The sequence below is a fragment of the Ursus americanus genome, chromosome 22 (genome assembly GCF_024610735.1).
Source record: "Ursus americanus isolate L20-20 chromosome 22, mUrsAme1.1.p, whole genome shotgun sequence".
Classification (NCBI taxonomy): Eukaryota; Metazoa; Chordata; class Mammalia; order Carnivora; family Ursidae; genus Ursus; species Ursus americanus.
Genome location: NC_142148.1, coordinates 39,627,724 through 39,654,141, shown reverse-complemented (window position 1 = coordinate 39,654,141; position 26,418 = coordinate 39,627,724). Strand labels below are relative to the sequence as shown.

At 41.5% G+C, this 26,418-nt stretch overlaps 1 protein-coding gene across 2 annotated transcripts in view; it reads right to left on the bottom strand.

The window, feature by feature from the left end:
* MACROD2 (mono-ADP ribosylhydrolase 2) overlaps window positions 1-26,418 on the bottom strand; it is a 1,878,458-nt gene that overhangs the window by 141,533 nt on the left and 1,710,507 nt on the right. For both annotated transcript variants that reach the window (XM_087853758.1, XM_045805705.2), the window contains exons 10-11: window positions 11,255-11,299; window positions 4,002-4,085 (exon numbers count right to left, since the gene is read on the bottom strand). In XM_087853758.1, coding sequence (XP_087709884.1) covers window positions 4,002-4,085; window positions 11,255-11,299 — 129 coding nt within the window. The remainder of the gene's footprint in view (window positions 1-4,001; window positions 4,086-11,254; window positions 11,300-26,418) is intronic.

Sequence of the window (26,418 nt, the reverse complement as noted above, 5' to 3'; positions counted from 1 at the left end):
ACAGTATTTGGTGAGAAATAGGAGAAAATTTTTCAGAACTTTACTAAAAAAAAATGTCCATTCCCATATCCAAGAAGCACAGCAAATCCTAAAAAGGATAAAGAGAAGCCCATATAGAGATACATCATACTGAAACCGAGGGACAAAAAAGATAAAGACCAGATTGCCGGTGCAACCAGAAAGAAAAGACAATCTAAAAAGAAACAATTAGACTGAGATATCACTTCTTAACAACCGCAGAACTGGTAAGAGCGGAAAAAAAAATCTTGAAATGTTGCAGGAAAATAACCATCAACCTCAAATTTTTACCCAGAAAAACTGCCTTAAAAAATAGCAAAATAATACTGTTTTCACACAAACAAAGCCTGAGAGATTTTCACTAAAGGAACTTCTAAAAGGATTTCCTTGTGAAAGATGGAGGAAAGACTGTGAGAGGAGCACGTTTTCTTAATGGTGCTAAGTTTTCTATTTAATTTTTTGTAAGAAAAAAATTGGTCCAAATTCCTGAGAGTTGGAGTTGCTGGAACTGCCATTCACCAGGGTGTTTTTCCAACAACTGTGCCTATAATTTGCCAGCTCATGGTTGGCTTATCATTTATATCAGATGCCAGCCAATCTGAAATTACTAAGCATTTCATTATTGGCATGGCATTGTCGTGGGTCAATACTCTGGTCCATGAAAGTTCAATCAAAACAATTAAAATGGAACTCTCTATCCACAAGTCCACCATACGAAAAAATACTAATAAATACATTTAGAAATCACTTATTTCTTTTGATGTTCAGTACTTTAGTACAACATATACTAAAGGAATAAGGCTTTCAATCAAGGCTGCAATGATGGCAACTTTGCCTCCTTCAACAAAACTAGGTCTAGTTTCCAGAAGAGAGAAAGGGAAAAAGATTAGTGAAGTTGTTTCTAGAAAAAAAGAAGAGATTCTGACATTAACAAGCTGCATGGACTTTGGGCAAGTTAAAAAACCATTTGCAGTCTACTTTAAAACAGATCTGTAGAATGAGATAACTTGCCCATATGTTCACAAAATTCTTCTGAATCAAAATACAGTTATTATGGTTATATATGCCAGAAAATCTAGGTGAGTTTGTGTTCCAATTCCGTTCTCTATGATCCTGTCTGAGAATGGGCATTATGAGGTAAACTGAGGTAATCAGGAAGACCCGTGAGGGTTAGAATCAGGGCTGGGAACCCGAAGGTAGGGAAGAAATAAGATGAGGCCAAGTGATGGGGAATTAAGCCGAGTGATCTATGAATAAAAATACCAGATGCTTCTCTTACTAAAATAAAAAATATTAGAGAGATGACCGAGTTGGAAAAGGACTGATAACTCTAAAATGGAAAACCCACCACAGGGAAGGGTCATGATCTGCATTACCCCTCCACCCAGGGATACAATACTCCCTTTGCATGTCTGGTGGGAAAGAATTGTAACTCTTTACCAGCCAAAGGTTATAACTCTTTGAATCACGAGAGGAAGTGAAACATATGTAACATGAATTCAGAACATAGTTTATTTTGTCAAAATAGAAACATTGATAGTGAGTGCCCATCATAGAATCACCTCCCACCGGCATGTTCCTTTCTTACCATTTTCCCAGCAATTTTTACTTTTTTGTCCCAAAAGGCAACTTAGGAACAAACACACAATTCCCATGTTTCTGTAGAGTGGCTCACATTAGATTTCACCATGATGCCACACACAGAACGTCCCTGGTCACTAATCCACAGTGATGGCACTTTGGTGCCTCAGAGTGTATTCTGAGACTACATCTTTGGGTTAAATAAAGCTATATCACCTATTCATGCTGGGATTACAGAATGATGTTCCTAAACAAGGGAAATTATTTAGGAGGCAAAAGAAGTTTTCGCTCATCTGAAGGAATAACTGGGAGGAATACCCTTATTCATTAAAGATGACAGAATTGCTATAGTTTCCGGCTTACCACGTGACACTCTAAATGACCACAGGCTCAGGCTCTGGAAAACAACCTCTGATGTGGGCTGGACATTTGATGGGAATCTCTAGGTGAGGTAAAGCCTCTCTAAGGAAAAGGCGATTGTTGTTTTGCCCATAACCCACTTCCCAATCATGACCTCAAGAGATTGTCCAGGAAATGACCTCATTCGAGTAGGAGATGAAAGCCCAAAGTTCGTACCGCTTTGGGCCAGTTAGAGCTGCTGGCCCTGTCCATGGTAATAAGTGTTCACCATGAATGATTTGAAGCTCTCGAGCACATTTAAGTGAATTAGGGCAGTGTGCACCTCTCACGGTGCTGATTATGATGGCAATTATAATAGCCATTATGAACGCCGGACCTGTGCTAGCCACTTTATACCTCCTATTTCTACTGTTTACTGTTAGTTGGAAATGTGTTTTTCTCGCTCCTCAACCAAAGGGCAGAGAACAGTTACTGTTGTGCCTTTCTCCTCATCCCCTCACTTATGCAAGCCCGGGGGGAAGAAACAGATCCATCTCAAGTCTCTCTCAGATCCACCTGTCCACAGAGAGGGCATGTCCTGGTCTGTTCTTTTTCATGTAATAAGCTCACCAGGGTAGCCTCTGTCCTGGCACCCAGGATACCAAGGACAATGATACTTGGTTCTGAGGGGACAGAGGTTACGTCTTTCATATTCATGAGTACAACCCAGCATTTGGAAGCCTATCTGGGGGCAGGGCCACCAGACGCTCTAATCCAACCTCATCAGTAACCAAACTAATGTTTTTGGTTTCAAACTTTCTTACAGCTTTGCCTTCTCAGTTGGTACTGAACCCAGGTGAGGGTGAAGGCAGTATCATTACTTACCAGTTGGAACCCCGACACTTAGGCAGATGCTGTGCTCCCATGGAGGAGAGATGTTCAGGACCCCCGCCTCAAGAGAGAATGTGCTGCTGGGGATGAAGCTGGCTGACAGTGCCCACCGGCCACACTTCGGGGTCCACTGCCGCATTACATTCACACGGAGGCTACTTTCTCCCCCAGCCGCTTGCAGCCAGTGAGCGAGCAGGAGGAAGGGCATCTTGGAGCCTAGCTGTTCCTGCCCAGTGCAAGTCCACTGTGATGGCCAGTCTCTGCTCTGGGCTTCCCCAGACTTTCTCATCCTGCACCACAGATGAGACTCCTCCCAGCTCATCTTCCTTCCTTCTCTCCTTCGCCTCCTCCTGCTCCTCCCCCATTTACTCTTCAAGGCTCCCCGCACCCCATACATTTCCTGCCCTCCTATTTCATCTTGGCATCTTCCTTCCCGAAGACCCAAGCTGACACCGTCAGTATTATAATGCTCTCCGTTTCCCAGCGGCGGAAGTGAGGATCCAACTCGAGAAACGAGAAAGCATAAATACATTCCCCTTTAAGAGTTCACGCATACTCCGGAGATGAGAGGATCCCTTAAAAAAATACCTAATCTACATTTTAAAAGAAAAATGTGAATATCTTGTAGGTGGCACTAGTGTTGTAAATCATAGAGACACTGGCTTCATTTCTTCAGAAAACTGAGCCCAACTGAGCCTGTCCACTTAACGTGAAGATACACTGGCTTCTAGAAAGTGGAAGAGAAGAAAAGACCGGAAGCATTTCCAGCACCCACTGCTCAGGTTTGAACCTGGACGCAGAATGCGTCCGTGAAGACAGCAGATGATCCCAATAAGGCCATGAGCTACGCAGGGCTCCCACAGCCAGCTCTCCACCTTCCCCCGCACGCGACAACAGAGCACCTAACTCGCCAGCACTTCGCAGGGACAGAAAATACATCACAAACAGAAAATGTGTTTTTTCAAACTTGGTTTTTACTTTCACCAATTAAACCTAAATCTGATATTTTGTCCTCACATTCAGGGGAGAATTTAGGAAAGGATAAAGTATTTTTCTGTGATTTTTGAACCCTGAGAAACATCTGAACATGAGAGCACACACATAATTTAAAGGTTAACCAGAAGTTTCTTTTCATGGAGTAATTTTCTAAAGACAGGAGGAACAGGACTCACCTTCACTAGAGTCTTTGGAACATTCTGGCTTCTTTGCTTTGCTCTTCTTGTGGGGTGGAGAGAGGCCTTTTGGCTCTAATCCCTCTGGAAGCATAAAGATTTAAAATATTCTTATTTAGATATTAAACATTTAAAATTATGTTGAAGTTTAAAGTCCCCCCTCCCTTTTTTTTTTATTCCTCAGTAAACCCACATGTATAGTGAAGCTTGATCACAGATTCATTTGTCATTTTGGCTGAGCTAAATTTTGGCAAGAGCCTGTGATTCTCCAGGGCACACAGATTGACATTAAAGCCTCAGCTTCACATCTTTTTGTGACCATCATTAATGATTCCCACAAACGTGAAATCCCAAATGCTTTTTTTAAATTAAAAGAAATTTTCCATAAGGCAACCCCAAATTATTATTTTTTTTCTCCACAGGAGTTTGAGTTAAAACTTCACGGATTAACTGACAGTTGCCAAAATGCAATTTCATTTTACTAAATCCTCAAAGTAGAGCTTGATCGGCTGCAAAGTCATCTCATCTCGGGGTGCTGGGGTGCAGCTTGAAATTATCCTCCTTCTATTTAACGGATTTCTTTAGTCATCCAAATTCTAAACAACTGCTATATGCCCCCAATTGAATTAACATGTTTCCCACTTTTCTCAATCCTTCCCAATACCCCCTGGGGCAAAGTCTATCCAAGGAGGCTGATAATGTAAATTCTGAAGATAGAAAAAAAAAAAATTCTGAAGACAGTTTTAGGAAAAGTATCTCTAAATTCATCCCCTTCAGATACAGATACTTTGTTAGGCATTAATTTGTATTTCCAGTCCTGGTCTCTCTACTAAGCTCAAAGCTTATGTCTTCAACTGCTTACGTGGCAGCTCGTTTTGTATTTGGACTGGCTGTCTTCTCTTTGCACCTCCAGATCCACTCTCCCTCTACCCCACCTCCCACCCACGGTGCCCTGGGAGACTGATCTCTACGTACCAGGGAAATTTCTGGCTTTCTTCCTAGCCTACCAGTAGCCTTCAAGTGTTTATTGTACCCCTCTATCTCAGGTCACAGCCCCAATCAGTTGGCTTTCTCCACATGACCCTCTCTGTCTCCTGTGTCCTATAACTACCCCTGCCCCCATTGTCCTTTCAGGGCTGGGCTTTAATGGTGCCTCCCTCTTTCCAGCCCTCATGATTTCCCTTCACTGGGCTCTCATCAAGCATTTCAAATTTATGTAAATAATCCCATTAGGCATTTCCAACAGCACCGCTGGAACAATACCTTTGATGTCTGCAAGCATGTTCTCTCCATAGTATATGGAGAGTATATTCTCAACCCAGGAATTCAAACCCACAAACTGAGACATTGTCCTTAATATTTGCTTTCAGTCACTTTTCCAGGAAGGTCCTCGGAAGTCCTATCAGCTCTGCTCCAGAATACCCCATATTCATCCGCTGCGCTCGTCCTTTGCAATCATCACCCTAATCCAAACCAGCAGCATCTCTTACTTGAGTTCCTGTAGTAACATCCTGGCTTCCTAACCTTCTTGAAACTATTCCCCATGTAGCAGCCAGAGTTATCCTCTAAACATAAACCCGATCCTGTTGCTCACCTGTTTAAATACCACTGGTCTTAGATAAGATCCCAATCCCATTCCCTGGGCCAGGACACATGCCCCTCGGGCTCTACTTACTGCTCTAGCCTCGTCTCTCGCTTGCTCTTTGGCTTCAGATGTGTTGGCTGCCTTTGTGGGTTCTTCCATCGTTACTAGGCTGCCTTCTGCCTTAGAATCGTCACATCTGCTGTTCTTCTCCCCTCCCACTCCGAAAACACACATTCATATGTCTACCTCCTTCTCACCTATTAATCTCAAATCAAATTCACCTCCCAAGAAAGGCCCTCCGTGAATTCCTAATACGAAGGATGCCTGCAAGGGAAATCTCTCTCAAATACATCACTGAATGTATCTGAAATTATCTTGTCTCCTTCTTTCTTGATTGTGTATCTCCCTTCTCCATCCCACCTCCTAAGAATCTAAGTTCCTTGAGAAGAGGACATTTGTCTTTCCTAATCTCTCTTGTGTCCCCGGTACGTAGTAGTGTCTTGAGAATTTCATTTCCAATTCGGTTTTCTTTCCCCCCTTACTCAGGCCTTTCTTTAAGGCCAAGATATAATGGGGCCCATGCCTAATTCTTACTCTCTTAGCAGCTGTCGCCTTATGCCAGGATTCTAAAATTACACTACAGAGCTATGGCGACTCATTTTTCTTTTCCCATTTATTAAAAAAGGTACAGAACAAAAAATTGCATTTGATAGATGTGCTATTAAAAACTTCGGCATTATGGACTACTAAGGTTTTTGGACACTAAGTTAGGGTTTCCGCGGTTGCAAGTAAGTCACATCTAAGATCATTACCATGGCCAGGGTGAAAAATTCTGCCAATGATTACATTAGCAACTCCCCCAAACTTCTGTCACCAGGTGTGAGATGGATGTTGACCCTTCAGAGTGGGTTCAGTAAAACCAGAAATGAGGTGCTTGGAACAGCTCACTGAGCACAGATGCTGTGCTCAAAAGAATGCATAAAACGGGCAAAGCAGCACTTGTGATCTCCCTGGAAGGAGACTCTAACACTCTCTGGAAGCTGCCTCTGAAATGCATCATCTGCAATGGGGACGAAAGAGGAGAGTCTCCAGTGCTGGGCATTCAGCCCCAAACCAGCATCTCCTGAAAATGAGTTCTTGATAATGAACCTTGATAATGAACTTGATAATGATTTCCCAACCTGAATAGGAATCCTTGGGGAACGGGTGAGACATCTCTGAAAGACATGTAGTTGTCTCTGTCTGTCCACATTTTGAGGTAAGTACCCAAAAAGGACTATGGTTCATTTGTTAAGAAGTGACAGGGCCCTCCTTGGGGAGTCAGTGGGCACGGATACATGTTAATTATGAACAGTCATCTATGACATTAGTATCATTTCGTGACACCCGCGGAGGCATTCAAATGAAAGTCACTGATACACATGGCCTCTGTGCCCAGATTTCTACTTGTGGTTCAGCAGAAGCAACTCTCCCTCTTGGTCTGGAGAAGCTGAAGGAACATTCCTCCAAAGCACCCCATACTTCTCCTTGGCCGCATATCATATTATCTATGTCACCTGTCTTTCCGGCAGAGGGTGGAGACCTGGAGCTTCGCCCTGAGCATAGCTTTGCTGCCTGAAGAACTCAACTGTGCTCGTCACTCTCAGGTGGCTTCACTGCCGTAGGTGACTGGATTGTCTGTCCCTGCTCGGGGCCCATTTCAACAATGCATGCGAATGGAAGGACACGGGGGAAACATTTCTTTGCTAGGATTAAAGAAACTGATAAAGGTCTTTAAGGGAATCCTAAGCATTTAAGCCAGTCTCTCTCTGTCATTCCCTATGGGGGCAGAGCCTCACCTTGAGGATGACCTTGTCTCACACCACCTGCCTCTACTTACTTTCAGAGTCTGGAGACAGGAGTACAAGGGTATGAGCTTTGGGGTCAGACACACTAATGGCTCTCCCATTTAAGCCAGGAACTAATTCCTCTTAAGCCTTGTGTAGGAACAATCCCTGCTTCCTAGAGTTGTTGCTTATCTTAAATGAGTTCATGTATGTTGAGTGACTGGCACAAGGTACATGTTTGATTAAAATCCGGCTCAGCAGATGTGTGCTGGGGCTGACATGAGCCAGCTGACTCTACCTGTCTCTCCTCAACTCCCACATTCATTGATGTCATGTTTGGTAGCTTGAATACCAACACGGTGGGTGTATTTACACTGATGAAATATGCAAACTCCCCAAACTGGGGTTCCTTTCACCCAGAGAGTCAGCGTACCAGCACCTCACTGGTTTTGGTATTGTTATTTGCTATCATTCACTAGCATTTGCTGGCCAGTTATTTTGCCCAAGTAGCCCCTCACTAATGTCAGCTGCATTCGTACAAATCCCTCCAGCATTTCTACTTGTATGAGAAGAGGCCATACAGGGCAGAGGAAAGGCAGCATTTAACGGTCTGCTTAGAGACCTGTCTTAGAGACCAACATGCCTGAGTATGAGATCTGAACTGAAACCAGCCTCCTCACCAATGTCTGGCAAGGCCAGTGGCACATCGTGGAACAATTCTGCACGGAAATCCCCCATGATTTCAGCACGCAGTTATTAGGAAACGGAGAGCAGCTTCCCAAGCTCCTTCCAGCCTAGTGACAGCATCCTTGGGCCATCGAGTGTGACTTTAACAGTTGCGTCCAGCTGCTGGACACAAACCCCCAGGAAACCTGATGAGACTAAAATCAGAACTGATGATCCAATTAAAGCCCCCCAAACCTCATATGCTGACTCGAACCTTGTGGGCTCTGCATCAGCATTAATAACGATTTTCTTAAAATCACTCAGTGGTTTGGATAGCTAGCTGCATCTCATTAAGAAGTCAACTCCTCCTGCCTAGAAATGTATACTTATGGCACTTAGGCAAATGATCCTTAGCAAGATAAGGTCCTTAAACTGGCCAGCCAGCTGAAAGGGCAGTACTCCCCATGGCTGAAGGATATTCCAAGGATACTTCACATGAGCAGGACAAATGAGAATAGCAGAAATGGACATTAAATGCATGGAGTTTAATCCAAGATAGGGGTGACCACTTAAAGTCTTTTTTCCACATATGGCTCTTTTAAGGAATAAGATATCCCTCATGAGTATAGGAATGGGTATTCTAATTGAAATTTAACCTTGGGCTTTCTGTTTTACAAAAGGCAGGCAGAGTCCTTGTCTCAGGCTGAATTTTGTCAGAAGATGCTGAGACAAGGGTTTGAGTGCAAATACTTCATTTAAGAAATCATCCCGGAAAGCACCAGAGGGGAGTAGGGAAGTGAGACAGGAAAGGGAAGGCAGCCAATACTGGGTTTGAGCAAGTTCCACTGGGGGCCTGTGGGTGATGGTACAGAATCTCGTCGTCCAACACCACACGTTGCCAATGGATACGTGAAATGTGTCTAGTCTCAACTGAGATATGAATGTAACGCACACACACATTCCAAAAACTTAGTATGGAAAAAAGAGAATGTAAAATATCAGGCTCATATAATTTTTATATTGATTATATGTTGAAATGATAATATTTCAGATATGTTATACTACATAAAATAGTATTAAATTAATTTCACTTGTTTCTCTTTACTTCTTCCAATGTGATTACTAGAAAATCTGAGGAGAAACAGGAGTTCCCATTTGAGGTGCCCATCCCATTTCCTCTGGACAGCAGTGAAGCATAACCCGTCTCAGAAGTGTCCTGCACGGGTCCACCAACTCTTGCCCAACATCGGCTGAGGGCTATTCCAGACAAATTAACTCCCTGACACCTTGAGTTTGCTTTTGCGACCAGCAAACATCACTCAGCTGAGGGTCACAAGAACTTTCCCTAGATCGCTGTTGATACCGTAAAGCAATAGTGGGTACCAAGGATATACAGGCAGGGAATGGACTATTACAGCAATAATACCTCCTTCATTTCTGCTCCTGGCTTCTAGATCCTCCCTCTACTTCTCCTGCCGTCTGAATCCACTGCCCTGGGGAGACCAAGGGAACCATAGGACTCAGGCATGTTTGGACCGGAGAAGAAGCTAGAAGCTAGACAGGAGTTGGGATCATTGCTACAGTGAGCTGTTACGAAGAAAACACCTGCTGGTATTTTTCCATGAAGACAGCGGGAGATCAGGGGAGGGAGAGAGATTTAACTTAACCAGGAGAAAGGACCATTTTAACCAAACCTTGACTAACAGAGATCGTTTACCTCAGAATTTAAATTGCTTCCCATTAACAGAGATGCCCAGACTGAGGTTGTTGGTGATTAATGGATAGAGTTCTGGCATCGAATAGCAGGTTACACAAAATTAGGACCTCTGAGATATCGATTTTAATTTTGAAACCTGGCCCCATTTCATGCCTAGAACAGTGTGGTTGCCAAAATGGGGAACAAGGAGTTCTTATACTATGGAATTAAGTTCTATATCCTTCCAATATCTAGTAGAGAAAGAAAGAAGTGATAATTTAGTGAGTGTTTACTAAGGTCCAAGAAACATTTCGGGTATATCTCATTTAATTCCCAAACAAGATTGGCCCCAGAGGTGTAAACTGAAGCCTACAGAGAAAACTTGTACCCAAAGTCCATAAATGGAGTGCCCACCTTAGGCCAGACCCAATGTTTGCGACCACTAGATTTCCCTCAACAAACACTGGTCTTTCTTGAGGAATAGGCACACATCTTATTTTCTGATACTGAGAAAAATATATCCTAGGTACCAAATATATGTACCAAAGATGGCCACGGCAAGCTTTCAGGTCCCATGTGCTCTACAAAACCTCACTGCTCCCCATCAGGGGATGGAGCCTATTTTTTCTCCCCACGAGCCTGGCCAGGGTTCTTAATGACTGTTCTAAAAAGAGTCTTGTGGCAGTCATTCTGTGGGACTCCTGGGGCTGAGGCTTAAAAAGGGGACAGCTCCAGCTGGCTCACTTTGCTCTCTCTAGAGGAACCACTTTGGAGCCCGGCTGCCATGCTGAGAGGAAGCCCAGGTTATAGAAAGAGGCCATGCATAGATGTTTCAGAAAACTGCCCCAGCTGGGGTCTCAGCTGAGAGCCAAAATCAATTGGCGGCCAGACATGTGAGGGAACAAATCTTCACAGGATTCCAGCCCCCCACCCCCCACCCCGCCACTGAGGCTTCCTGATGAGGCCTCAGACCTTGTACAGCAGTAGGATCAAGTCAGCCCTGCTGGGCTCTGTCTGAATCCCTGACCCACAGAATATACGAGCATAATAAGCAGATGCTTTAATCACTAAGCTTTGGGGTGATTTGCTACCCAGCTCTCTTCATTATAACATCAGGTTCCATTTTTACCTCAGCTTTCAGAAAGCTGAAAGTTTACTGCTTAAATATGTTAATTGTATTAGCCCTAAGAGTTACACAACTACTTTCTTATTTTATGACCCTGAGTGTACATTTCTATTTTTTTGTCTTTTCATGCCGGTAGAGTTAACATGCACTGTTGTATTCGTTTCAGGTGTACAATATAGTGATTCAACGATTCCATTCATAGAGTACTCAGTGCTCATCAGGGTAAGTGTGCTCTTAATCCCCTTCACCTATTTTGTTAACCTTCTTATGTTTTTCTTTGAAAAATGTGAGGCATACATAAACAACAAAATGATCTTTACCCATTCTCTATGAATAACATCATAAATTTAATACCTGAATCTTCTTTCATGTCAACACCTTCTTCTTCATTATTATCATCTATTTAAAAAAAGGGAAAAGACAAAGAAAAACTCATATAAAAGCTAGAAATTCTCCCATCTAACAAAAGTTCAAAGGCAAAAAAAACACTCAGTAGAAAAGAGAGTGGGATCATGCATTTCTATCGTCTCATATTATTATGCTAAATTAGTGTAATGTAACGTAAATGGACATGAGAGCTCAATTTTAACACCTAGGGTTTACATTTGCTTTTAAAAATTTTTAGGTATGTCTAACAAAACTATATTTGCAATAATTTGTTTGCTTTTAAAGTTACGCACAGTCACTTTGGTCATTTCAAAAGGACAAAAAATAAAAATCACACCCTTTAAATGCCGCACTTTCTGCATCCATGAAAGGGACGCACGCTCTCCTCAAGAATCTAGAAAGGTGGAGCTCGCCATTTGGGTGTAGGCTGACACGGGGTCCAATCCCTGCATGGCGGTGTGAAAAGCGCTAGTTTGCTATGCAAATCCAAACCTTTAACCATGGAAGCTCAAATGCCCCCCATACCCAGCCCACCCCACCCCACCCCAGTTGTGTCATTCCCACTCAACTCCCCTCATCCCAGTGAAACTCCCTGTACTTGGGCAAGGACGCATGTGTCCTCTGTGCTCTGGGCGACTCAGTTGCTTTTTAAACTTTTTTTTTTTTTTAATAATTTTTATTTTGTTATATTAGTCACCATACAGTACATCCCCAGTTTTTGATGCAATGTTCCATGATTCATTACTTGCATATAACACCCAGTGCACCATGCAATACGTGCCCTCCTTAATACCCATCACCGGCCTATCCCATTCCCCCATGCATGCTTTTTAAACTTTTGACGTGCTGTCCTTTCTTTTCCTTCATTGTTACTCACATCCAGCCAGTGCTGAGTCCTGTCTTATTACCATGTTTTTTCTTCTCTATTCACATTACTACAACTCAAATTCAGACTTTCCTATTTTGTGGTTCCCTAACCTGCTCTTCTTTTTCCTACTCTGGACTCCATCTCCTTTTACACATAGCAGCCAAATCAATCTTAAATACAGCTCTGATCTGGTTCATGACTGTTCAGTGACTCCTGTGTGCCTAATGAGAAAGGTCTAGACTCTTGGGAGTTACACTCAAGGCCAGCAGTATCTGGTTCTGACGATTTCTCTTGGTTTCCCCTCCTCTGTCCCACTCATGCTACCACCTTCACTCACTCACCACTTCATTCTGTTTTCTAAGATCTCTGTTAGTTTCCTCTACCCTCCTTGGTCCTGGAAGCAATGCCTTTCTCCACCTCTGTTCACACTCATCCTTCAAGGCCAGGCTGAGGCATCATAACATCTGTTCCATCCAAGTTTGAGTGAATAGTCTTCTGTTCAGTGTACCTTATTTTTAATGCCTTATCTGTATCAACTTTAAGGACCTTTGGGTTGAGGTCTGCAGACAGCTCCTCCACCCACCCATTCATTAGGCATGTGACCTTGGAGAAGTTACCCAACAGTTCTGAGTTTCGGGTTCATCAGCTATAAAGTGGGATAATAATGCCTCCTCCATATAGCTGCGGTAAGGATTAAATGAGATAATGTCGCATAACGCACTAGGACAGCTACTGGATATTAAGTGCTAAATATTAGTTATTATTACCACCAAACTTTAAGTCTACTTGTTACCATATCTGTCTTACAGATGCCCTTCTCCAGATCATAAATTCTGCAAAGTTAAAGGCTATCTCTTATGTTCCTTTGTATTCCCTGGTATGTAAGACAATTAATTTTATACACTCAAATCCATAAAGAAATTTCTGCTGAATAAAATTTCTGAGGTTTTATTTTTAATTTTCTCTGATTTCTCAGTCAAATTGGAGAATTTCCGTGTTTATATTTCCTATCTATCTCTTACACACCAGGACAGCATGGATCTAGGTGATGATTTGCAAACAATGAGGACTCAGTAAGGATTTGTAACTTCCTCTCAGATATATGCTTTAAGTTTAGTAATTTCTTAGCCAAATTTATTCAATGTGATACTCTTCAAAGTGCTAATTATAAATGAAGATTATAGACATACCAGTCACTGGGAATGGAAAATGCATTTAATTTAAGGTTTTAGGAAAGTAATTCTTGATGGGCACGGTTAATTTTCAAAGAAGTAAATTTTCTTCCACTCAAATTGTTAGAAATATTAGTGATGTCCTATATGATTTATTTCTTTCATTTTTTTTTCTATGAATAGAATTTTGGGAGAAAGAATATCTTTCTCTTAGGAATATAATTTTCTAACCAAATGATTATCAAAATGCTACAAAGTAAACTCTTCACAGATTCTTCCCTGACCTTAATATATTTAAACAGAATTTTATTTTTCAGAGCCATCTAAAATATCTAGAACCATCTCTATGACAACAGACTTTCTGGAATCTCAGAGTGGGATGAAAAAGAGTCTCCATAGTCTCCAGGGAAAGATAAAGGAAGAGTCAAAGATCCCTTTGCTTGCCAACTATGTATCCATTTGTCCATGTGGCAAACACTCATTGGTAACCGTTTGTATGTGTGGCTTTATGCCTGGGGAAATAGAAAATACCAAGACGAATCAGATTACACAGTTGTCTGGAAACTTATCATTAGTAAGGAAAGTAAGACGTGCAGATACACTTGAACATATAATAGAGAGTAGTCAATGCCATTACAAAAGGTGTCAGGGTAGGGATAGCTGCTTCCAGTGAGGCTACTGGGAAGGGTTTTTGGAAAATGTGACATTAGAGCTGATATTTGAACTTTATAGACTATACTGATAGCATCATCCCTAGAATGTCCCCAGGTGTTGAAGGATCAGACTCGATGTTATTATCCATTTACTCATTCATTTCACTTATTTATCCACATAGTGGTTAAGAGTATATCCAAGATCTGGATTCAGACTGCTTGGGTTTACTTCCAGGCCAAACCATATATAGCTATGCAATCTCGGGCAAATTACATACACCTATACCTCAGCTTTCTTATCTGAAAAATAGGGATAATAAAAGCACTAACTTTCTAGAGCTGGTAATATGTGATACATGTAAAGTGCTTACATGGAGTAAGCAGTCAATAAATACCAGCTATTAGTGTTATGGTGTCATTATTATTACTACTTTAACTACTCAAACAACCATTTACTGACCAACACCACATGTCGGAACTATGGAAGACCTTGAAGATGGAGCTGGCAATCTAGTCCCTGAAAAAGCTCGCAGAGAAGTGGAAACAGCAATCAGAAGAGGAAGTAACAGATTCTCTGATGCAGATAGCCGGATGTTTAGCTGGGAAACAGACAAGAAGCAGCTAGGTCAGAGAGAAGGCCTATGAAGGAGGATTTCCAGAAGAGGTGAGGCTGAAGTTGAATCCTAAAGTGTGAGTTCAAATTAACTAGGGGGAGGGACAGGCTGCAGTGCATTCCTGCCGATGTGGGTGCCGTGCCTACACCCCCTCGTTCCTTGACACTTCTGTGCTTGCCAGCCTGACTTCCAGCCACCAAACCCTAGGTCTCTCCTGAGGGAGGCTGCTGGAGAAATATCAGGGAATTAAGACCCCCAAGAGGGCAGCTTTTCACAGGTGACTGCCAGGATTTGCCCAAAGTACTTTAGTTCCCTTGCTTCTCAAGTGGGCTAATTTGGAAGTTTCTCCCAGAGTCCTCCCCTCTCCATCCCAACCCTGGGATTGAGCCAATGGTTAATTTAATTTATAATGTAGCCCTACTGTCTTCCTTCCCTTTCCAGTCTTCTTTCCCACTCTCCTGCCGGTGATTCCTGGGATCATCTCCCAAATAAATGACTTCCACTTGAATTCTTGTTTCTGGGTCTGCTTCTAGAGGGATTCAAACTAAGAAAAAGGTGATCACACTGAAACGAAGGGAAACACATCTGTGAAAACACATGCATATGAACAGCCAAGATGTTTTTAAGGAAATAAAACTAGCTTCCGAGGGGCTGAAGGGAGGAGTTACAGGGGAATTATGGGTAAAGTGGCCTGTTCAAGCCGGTTAATGAAGGATCTTGCTGGGTATGATGGTCAATTGCATGTGTCAATGTAACTGGGCCACGGAATGCCCAGACATGTGTCATACATGACTCTGGGTGTGTCTGAAAGAAATTTCAGAATGAAATTAACATTTGAATTGGTAGACTGAGGAAAGCAGACAGCCCTGGTAATGTGGGTGGACCTCATCCCATAAGTTTAAGGCTGACTCTCCCACAAGGATGAGGGAACTATTACCGGACTACATTTGTGTTGGGGCATTGGGGTTTTCCTGCCTTTGGACTCAACTGAAACACTGTCTCTGCCTGGGTCACAAGCTTGCAGGCATTTGGAACAAAGCAACATCATTGGCTCTCCTGGTTCTTAGGTCTCCTGGTTCTTAGGTCTTCAGACTTCCACTGGAACCCTGCCATCAGGTCTCCTGGGTCTCTAGCTTGCTGACTGCAGGTCTTGGGATCTGGCAGCCTCCATAACTGCATGAGCCAATTCCTTATAATACATTTATATCTACATCTATATTTATATCTCTATCTAAATCTATATCCACTATTGGCTCTGTTTCTCTGGGGAATCTTAATACCTCAGATTGAAGAATTTAAATTTTATCCTGAAAATTACAGGGTTACTAAACAACTTTAAGCAGAAAATGACACACCAGCTTTTGAGAGAGAACATTTTTCATAAGAGAAATTTACTAATAAACTATAAAATGCATGCCTTAATATTTTGGTATTATTTATATTAAAATCCAGCACAGAGTAATTTTGGTCTACAAAGCACCTAATGTGCTGTTACTTATTAATGAAATCCACTTTAGTTCAACATTATTCTATAAAATGTACACACTTGAGCCATATTTATGCAGCACATTTCCAGCAAGAATTTTTTTTCTAACAAAACTGGGGAACAAAAAAGCAATATATGAAAGAAGAGGATAAGCCTATGGAGATAAGGAGGCATGCCATTCAAAATTTGGAAGCAGGGGCGCCTGGGTGGCACAGTGGTTAAGCGTCTGCCTTTGGCTCAGAGCGTGATCCCGGCATTATGGGATCGAGCCCCACATCAGGCTCCTCCGCTATGAGCCTGCTTCTTCCTCTCCCTCTCCCCCTGCTTGTGTTCCCTCTCTCACTGGCTGTCTCTATCTCTATCGAATAAATAAATAAAATCTTAAAAAAAAAATTTGGAAGCAGTCAGGGGACTGATGGAGCATGGGCACAGAGCCACTGCCCTTCCAACAGTTCTTCAAGCATCGTGCTTCTTTGTTAGAGGACAAAAATCAAATAAAAGGTTCTTAGCCAAAGTGATACAAATATCATTTCAAAATAGAGGGCAATTCATCAGGTGGTATTGTTCTGTGTGTTCGGAAATGCCGATTCCAGAAAAACTCCTTCCCTTCCTCGGCAGAAAGGACCCAGTGGCTGAGGCTCCATTTCATCTCACGGGGCCTCTCTGACGTTAATTTCATAACGGATGCTGGTTTTATTCACTACACCCTCTCTGCCAGGTTACCCTGTTGTGTTCTGCACAAAAGTACAAATATGGGGGCGCCTGGGTGGCTCAGTTGTTGAGCGTCTGCCTTCGGCTCAGGGCGTGATACTGGTGTTCTGGGATCGAGCCCCGCATCAGGCTCCTCTGCTGAGAGCCTGCTTCTTCGTCTCCCACTCCCCCTGCTTGTGTTCCCTCTCTCGCTAGCTATCTCTCTCTCTCTGTCAAATAAATAAATAAAATCTTAAAAAAAAAAGTACAAATACGACTAAAGTTCTCATTTTGATCACAAATGAGTGTGAAAACAAACTGGTTTCCCATAAAAAACCAGTTTTCAGTAATAGCTTTGTGCACTTTAGAAACCCCTTTAAGAACGTGTCTAACCTACTTTGAAGTCTGTAATATCTACTTCACCTTCTTTAATGGAAGACAGAGTTTGCTGAAAAACAGAGTATGCTGTGGATTTTGCAATCACTCGAGATCGGTCTTACTCCTTTATCCAGAGTCGCCATAAGGAATGCAGTCTTTTGGAAAATAAATGGTATAAAAAGAAACAGGTTACAAAACCCTGCAGAACTGTAGTTTCGAGTGTGGTCTGTGGACCAGCAGCATCATCGTCACCTGGGAACTTGTCAGAAATGCAAATTCTCAGGTTCCACTAAGGATCTATCGAAGCAGAAGCTCAGGGAGGGACCTAACACTTGCTTCACAAGCTCTCCAGGAAATGCTCTTGCAAGCTGCAGCTGGAGATCCGCTGAACTGATATTTGAGTGCTGGAGGAAAAGCTTTCAAAAACATTAGATGTCCCACTTTTTCGATATCCACGCTGAGTTACTTGGTGATATTTAACCAACACTAATACTGGTGAGGGGTGCCCATGCCAGATGGTTGCTGGGACTGAGGAACAGTCATTCTCTCCATAAGATAGTTTCCTTCTGTGCTGGAAATTGCCCATCTATCACACAGCTGGATGGTACAGTTATCGTGGCCCATGGTTAGGACCCCAAGATTGGCTATGAGACCTGTATGTGGATAGAAAATTGCTGCAAAGAGGCCTGTGGGTTGCATGGAAAAAGAAGTACGTTATGAAGGAGAAAGTTACCCTTATGGGGTACTAAAGCAGCCTCTCCACTCCACAGGGGAAAAAAAAAGGATGGGTACCTGAAATTCCTTTGTCAAAAGATTTTGGGGGCATCCACACCAGTAGTCAGGTCTGCCAAGCAGAACAATTATGACAATCTAGTTGTGGCTTTTATTTCATGTGCTCTCAAGTCCTCTCTCTTAAGGCTTAATTCCTTCACACAGGCTTCTTCTGTATCCCTTATCTTTTAAATATTTCATTACTAAGGGCTTCTAGGAGCAATTTACATTTGCAGAGAGAGGAAATATTATTAGCCAAAATAAAGTGCTCCAAGCTTTTCAGGATTTCCGTGAAGTATGGAAGATGTACACTTCAGACGACGGTATGTGAAACTCGACAAAGCAGAAATGCCAGGCAAAGAATGACAGATAAAGGGGACGTCCTTGCAGTGTAGAGCTCTTCCACTAAGTGGAAAACCTGGACCTACAGAGTCTAACAAATTGCTAACCTCACTTTCTGCAAGGCAATTGACAGAAGGAAAAAAAAACGAGCCAAAGGTTGTCCCCTTCCACCCCACCCCAACAGGTCCTTGGTCAAGAGGAGTACTCAAATCTTATTAATTTATAAATAAATCAATAAATAAAAGGCACTGCTTAAAAATGCATAGTTCTGCTGTTTCTGGCTTGGCAAACGGGGCACACAATGGTATCGATGACTGAGATATAGGATTTCAGAGGAGAAAGATGGGGTGGGGGGAAGGATTTTGAATGTTTCGGAGGCATTGAGTTGGAGATGCCTGGAGACGCCAGCTGGAGTTGGCCTATGTGCGGGCAAGCATACTAGAGAAGCCTGGCAAGAAGAGAAGTAGAAGACAGAATGGTCAAGGGGATAAAGGCTGCCCAGCGAAGTGAGACAAGGGCTGCAAAGGGTCATGGGAGTCACGTAATCCAATACACACTGGTTTAGTAACCATGCTGGACCCATCGAAGAGCTCTCTATGACCTCAACAGTGACCGCTGTAACAGGGTACTGGAAGTCACTAATCGCTCTAGATCACGGAGTGAACAGCAGTTGAAGTTGAAAACCTCAAAAACCTGTAGCTGAGGGTCCAAGTCGGAGAAACAGATGAAGAAGAATAAAAGTTGGAGGATTTCATTTACTCTATTCCTTATATTTATCTCTATTCTTACCTCTGGGTCTTATTAGGAATTATGTCATTCACACACTGTACCTCGAAAAGGGTTCTTTCTCCCCCTACGCTGGCCTCAGTGTGTTTGCCCACAGAACAGAAACCAGTCTACCCAGGACATTTGAAGGGTCTTTTGGAAGCACCATGCGTGGGTCTCTGTAAAGATGCCTACAGCATCTCCCTTCTCCAAGCCGCGTTTTGTCTTGTCTTTGTTTTATCGAAACCTCCTAATGAGATCAAACTCTGCTTAGTCAAGGTCTGTGTCCCCAGATCTTTACGTGTTTTGCTGTTTATAAGCGTTTGCTACACACGCCGCACAGTTCCCCCTTTTGAAGGGACAGACTGCTTTCAGTCTACGCCTGCTGCTTCTTCCTGCATTCAGGTTGCCTGGTTACAGCAACACTTCACTGGATTTTCATTGAAGGCAAAATGTGTTTGTAGCTTTTGAGGCCCATCAAGTGGAAACGGTTCACACCCAATGCCTAAGAAGGCAGTCAACTCATTTGTGTCACGTTACAGAGAACATGTCTTGTATAATCCTAAACATCAACGGGACCCACATGTTAAAGGTGTACAAACGTGCAAAAATGTGCCAAGTCACCGTAAATATTCATAATTAAAGAAATTTCTGAATTCTTTCACTTTGTAGTTTTTGGGTTTTTTCCTCTACAACGAATGTGCCATTTGGGAAAAAAAAATGTACAATTCAGACCGGGTACGCAGGTTTTTGCGTGTGTTTCTTTGACTTACACAAAGACAACTGGTGAATTCGTTCGCTAGTGTTGCTGTCATGAACTGCCACACATGTAATGGCTTAAAACAACACGAATTTGTCATCTCGCAGTTGTGTGGGTTGAGGTCTGACCTAGATCTCAGTGGGCTATAATCACGATGTCCTCAGGGCCGCGCTCCTTTTGAAGGCTCTTGGGAAGGATCTGTTTCCTTGCCTTTCTGGCTACTAGAGGCCATATTCTTCAGCTCGTGGCCCCTCTTTGCCATCTTCAAAGTCGGTGACCCACATCTCTCTGAATATTGGTCCATAGCCATATCTCCTGGTGACTCTCTTCTACCTCCTTCTTCTAACTTTTAAGGACCCTTGTGATTATATTGAGCCCACCCAGGTAATACAGGATAATGTCCCCATCTTTTGGTCATCTCACTAGCGACCTACATCTCATCTACAATCTTATTTCCCCTTTGTAATGTGACCTAACATATTCGCAGGTTCTGAGGTTTAAGGCATCCTTGAGGGAAAGGGCATTTTTCTTCCTACCATACTTTGTAAACCAGGAAGCATATTACTTTGCCTAAAAAGTATCTGAGGAGAACTAAGAATAATCCTATTTAGAAATAAGATGACTTCTTTTGGGATCAAGTACATAGGCTTAATATAAAGGTGATTTTTGAGTTTTTGAGTTTTCAACTTCATTCTCTAACAAAGAGGGTTTCGTCTTTCTTTTTTACTTTTCTTCCTTTCTTCCTTCCATTCCATCCTTTCTCCCTCCCTTCTTTCCTTCCTTCCATTCTTTCTATTTTTACATTTCTCTTTCATCTTTCTTTTGTCTTTCTACCATTCCTCATTGATTTGATTATAAAGAAACAATATCACAAAGACAAGGGACAAAATGGGAAATTCCTCGCAACATATATTTGAAAGAACTAAGAACCTGACTATACAAAAGGTTATTACGGATCAATAAAAAAAGATGAAATAGTAAAAAATGTGTGAAGGATATGACTAGCAATTTCTCATGAGAATTTTGGAGATGCAATAAATAACTGAAAGAAAGAAAAAGCCGTACTAGAAAAAAAGGAAATATACATTAATAACCTGATTTCATGTATAAAAGTGGTAACATCAAAAGATGAGAATGTGCCCGATTGGGGGGAGTGGAGAAAAGTAAACTCTCATATACCGCTCATGGGAATGTGAACTCAGTGCAATGGGCTGAAGGTTTGTGTCCCCTGCAAAATTCGTATGTTGAAATCCTAACCCCCAATGTGATAATATTAGGAGGTGGGGCCTTTGGGAAGTAATTAGGTCATAAAGGTTGAGTTCTCACGAGTCCCTTATGGAAGGGACCCCAGAGAGCTCTCTCTTTCCATTGTGAGAGTACAATAAGAAAATGGCCACCTGCAACCAGAACCCCACAGCACTGGCACCCTGATCACTCAGGGTGCTTAATGCAAGGTATGGGCCTTCACATTTTTGACTCTAGGAATGATGACCCCTCGGTTGTTCAGTATATGACATTGACCCAGAATGGTCAATTTGACAATTATTATAAGTGTCTGGGCTAGTGTATGCATTTTGAAAAAGTAATTCCACTTCTCGAAAAGTATTCTTAAAAAATGGTGGTTGTATGCTAATATCTATCTATAAAGATGTTTTTCTGTTAAGTGTTATTTATAAATGAATAGAGAAAAATTTGCAATAATAATTCCCAGTTCAACTGTATGAGTTTGGGTAAATACTGGGTCCATTAAAATTATGTTATGGAAGAATATATAATGACATGAAAAAAAGTTCAAGATTTGTGGTGACACACAGCAAGTGATAAGATTGCATTTCTGATCGTTTGCATTTTTCATTTTAAAGGACCCGAAGGATAAAACGCAAAAGGTAATTCATTTTCGATGGCTTGTATCTTCTTCGTTTTGATGACCTTCTTCTACTATAAATCTGTACTACTTTTGTAATAAGAAGTTATATGCTTTTTAATTAAGATGGTCACAAATAATTAAAATGCCTCCTTTTAAAATTGTAATAAGAAAACACACAAAAAACAACAGAAAAAATTGTAATAAGAAATAAACATGCGCAACTAACGAATCATCGAACTTTACATCAAAAACCAGGGATGTGGGGCGCATGGGTGGCACAGCGGTTAAGCGTCTGCCTTCGGCTCAGGGCGTGATCCCGGCGTTCTGGGATCGGCTCAGGGCGTGATCCCGGCGTTCTGGGATCGAGCCCCACATCAGGCTCCTCCGCTATGAGCCTGCTTCTTCCTCTCCCACTCCCCCTGCTTGTGTTCCCTCTCTCGCTGGCTGTCTCTATCTCTGTCGAATAAATAAATAAAATCTTAAAAAAAAAAACAAAACAGGGATGTACTGTATGGTGACTAATATATATATAATAAAAAATATTAAAAAGAAAGAAACAGGGATATTTTAAAATTTATGATGCTTGGTCTAGACACCTCTCCGAATATTCATTTACATTGTTATGTATTCTATTTGGAATGGGTCCATTACTGTGTTTGCACATAATGAAAGCAAAGCATAAAAAGGTTAAGCGAGATGCGCAAAGTCATACGATTACCTGCTGCTGAGTGTCAACACTTCTCAGTCAGGGATTCACGGATTGGAGATAAGCACCCTACTTATTCCACAGATCCTTCCATCCGAACTGCCCTTCCTCCTGTCACTTACAGAATCCTCGGCATCACCTCTCTGTTCCTGCTTAACCTTGAAGGTCACATTCTTTGTGAAATTTGCCACAACCACCCTAGTCCTCAGACATATTTGTCTCTGAATTCCTGGGTACTTTGACCATACCAATGCTACATTTGATTATTTGCTAATGTTGTCTTCCAACTGTTCTGCACAATACTTACCTTTCAGGCATATTATAAGAACTATATCTTAAATGCAGCAGGGACCAAAACCTTGGGTATGTAGTAGGCATATAATAAATTATTTGTTGATTGATGGACAGAAAGATAATGCATGATGTTGGATGAGAAAAGCTTACAAAATCAACTGAGAAGAGGAGATGAAGAAGAGGTCATGTGAATACTTCGTCTTGTTAGATTTAAGAGAGTAAATCCAGATAAAATTTTTAAAAATATCATGCCCATTTTTCAGAGGATATAACTTAAAACATTATTTTGGAGAAATACTCCTTCCTGCAAAATACAGTTGAGAATAATTGCAATAAACCAACGTAGGCTTTCCCTAACATGGGGGAGGGGCTGACCACGGGATTTTTTTATTTCCAACATCAGGATTCTTTGACATAGTTCCAAAACTGTAAATTTGACATTGTTATTATGAGGAAAATTAATATCCCTAAATTCTCTATTAGAACTTAGACTCTAATAAAAAAATTGACCTCCATATTCCAAATCTTTGAAAAATACACACAATAAATCCTGCATACTGAAAAATAAAAACCTTTTATGTAAAGAACAAAGAGATCTCTGAGTTGAATCGTATAAATATTATTTGCCATAGGCCATCTAATCGTGTACTGTAACTATAAATTATTTGCAACCAACGCATATGGTAGTTCCATAAAGTAGTCACACTAGACTTTCAAAGAATACATCTGGAAGGAAAAAGTCAAATGTGCTTCACCCACAGCAAGATATAAAACTGTTGGAAAAAAAAAATTGTTGCTGGTTTCTTTCCTTTTATGGTTCCTACTGCATTTCCATGATGGGCTCTGTTAGGGGTGGAGTTGTGTCCCCCACAATATTTTGTTGAAGTCCTAACCTCCAGTACCTCAGAATGTGACTGTATTAGGAGATAAGGCCTTTAAATAGGTGATCAAATTAAAATGAGATTATTAGGGTGGGCCCTAATCGCATATGACTGGTGTCTTTACAAGGAGAGGGAAGATTAGGACACAGAGATACACAGAGGGAGGACCTCACGAAGACACAGAGAGAAGGTGGCCATCTATAAGCCAAGAAGAGAGACCTCAGATGAAACCAATCCTGCTGACCCCTACATGCTGCATTTCGAGCTCCAGAATTGTGAGAAAATGAGTTTCAGTTGTTTGAGCTCCCCGGTCTGTGGTACTTTGTCATGGCAGCTCTAGCAAACTATGACAAGCACTTCTCCATCTTCCCTGTGGTCATGAGTAAGGAGCTTTTGGTTTTCCAGTGACGACCTCGCTCCTGCTCGCCTTCTGGTCAAAGCACTGCACTGCCTAGATGATGGGGTTGGGATTTGATTTTGAGATCCATAAGGTACCAATTTGACTCATAGTAGATGGTTTCCATGAGGACATTTACAGGTATTAGAAGAGAGAGAAGCATGGCAGCTCTGAACAATGATGGGCAGCAGATGACATTGGGAATGAGACTTTTTCAGTGCTCCAAATGCATCCTTGAAGTTGAAGCCACCCTTGTCTGGAGACGCCCTGAGGAAGCGAACCTATTATCGCTTGTGCAATGACAGATGCTGTTCTCAATTTCTAAATAGAGCTCTGTTGCTTCCTAGCCATATGCCTCATTTTCTCAGGTATGCATCATTTTCCATATCAAAAAGCAGGGTTACTATAGTGCCTACTCTCTTAGAGTTAGCCTGAGGATTACCTGACTTAGCCTATGCATTTGACCGAGAGAAAACAAGGCATAAATGTGAGCTATTATTCCTATCATGAATATTAGGTAGTAGTTTTGCATGTGTTGTATCTTTAATGTGATCTAACCTCCCTTGCACTGTTTTCCTATACATTTTGTCTCAGATTTCTGATTATGAAATGTAAGGACGCGGGATTAATATACACCAAAACATAGGTATTTAGTTTAATATAAAATGACTTTATTCCCCCAAACTATTATTATTGCATTGGGAAGGATAGTCTGAATAAGTCAGTCTAGGGGGGATATGTAGCAAGTCAGAAAAATTATATTCCAATCAAAGATGGTACAGTTATGAATTAACCATAAATTCAAATTATGGACAGATAATGTATATCATTTATATTAGCAGTCACACATTCCATTAGAAGTCACCTTTATTTCATATTGCATATTCAGAATTCACAAATGGCTGATGCTTCAGCATTGTGGAAATACTCAACAATTTGGGGGGGATTTTGCCATTTAGTTTAAAAATATGCTTACTATTATAAATATGCACTGGAAATAATTTCATGAGCATGCTTATGATTCAAAGTATTGATATGAAGCTCAGGATGATTTTATTATTATTTCATTTGCTCAAGTACTAAGATGCATGTTGGACTTATTTAAAGTAGCAATTTTTCAAATAATAATTTATTTCCATAATTATTAATGCATTCTAGACCACTAAAACTGTTCCACTTAGAATAAATGTATAGTATGATTTTTGACTTTGCCTCACTGGAAATATCTGCTGATGGATAGATTTGTTTTAATATCAATTGATCATACTTATGCAATTATTTTTTATCATATGCTAGAGCAAAAACAAGTTTTTATCTCAGAAGACACAAAAATGAATGTTACATCATAATTTCTAAACACTCACGAAGTCCAAAATGATGAAAGCTTATGAAATATGCTGTGATATTGACAAGACATGAGAATATTTGCATCACACACCATGGCAAGTCATATTTTTTTTCATGAATGAACATTTTCTCAAGAATACTTAAAAATACAAAAAAAGAGAGAATACTTTAAAAATATAGAAATGCAGGCACAGTCGGCTCCCTGCAGTTATGTAGGAAATAAAGAGAAAGGATGAAACAAGGAGACTGAAACAGAAAAAAGAGTCATTGGATTATGGGGAGAAGAATTTATTAAATTTAGCTCATACTAACAACTACTTACTCAATAGTCGCTAGGTGCTTTACATGCTGTAAATTACTGAGTTGCTGAATTTTTTTTTTTAAAGGGGTAAAGAAAGGAGAAGGGAGAAGGTAAAGGAAGAAAAAAAAGAGGCCACAATGGCAATCCCTTCCTTCATCCCATGGGGAGTTTCTCTGAATTCACAGTATGGCCTCGTTAGGGAAATACTGTAGTTAAAGGCTCCAGTTAAATACACATAGCAGATTCACCTTTCAGTGATGAAACTAGAGGTGAGGACTTCACGTTACTCAGAGGAACTTAGTCCACCTTGAACATTAGCACAAAGCTGAACATGTCCAGCAGTTTTCTGTAGCCGTTCTGGACAGCTACCTGTGTCCCACTGTGATCTCCAGGGACGGCATCCTGGATTTACATTTACTGGATGGCTCTGGCAGGCTGCCAGTACGGGCGAACGTGCGCCACTCCCTCCCTCCCACCTGCCAGAGCCACCAGGGACATGGATATGGAAATCTCAAAAGGAAGCTTGAAGGCAGGCATCGACAATGCTCATGGTAGCTTGAAAGTTCCTGGAAGCCATGCTTACCATGGCTGAGGAAAGCACCTTGAGCACTGTGACTTGAAGGGCACCATCAAAATAGCTAGACATTAAACAAGCCTGGAAGAGGAATAATGGGGGGGGTGATATTCAAATTAACCGGTCCAACCAAATCTAATGACACACTCAATCAATGTAAACAAGGCTCTTTAATAACTTAGATGTTGCCTACATTTGTAAATGTGAACTACGACGAATGAGCCCTTTCGCAGATTGCCCTAGGAAGGGCTGTTATCTTCATTGC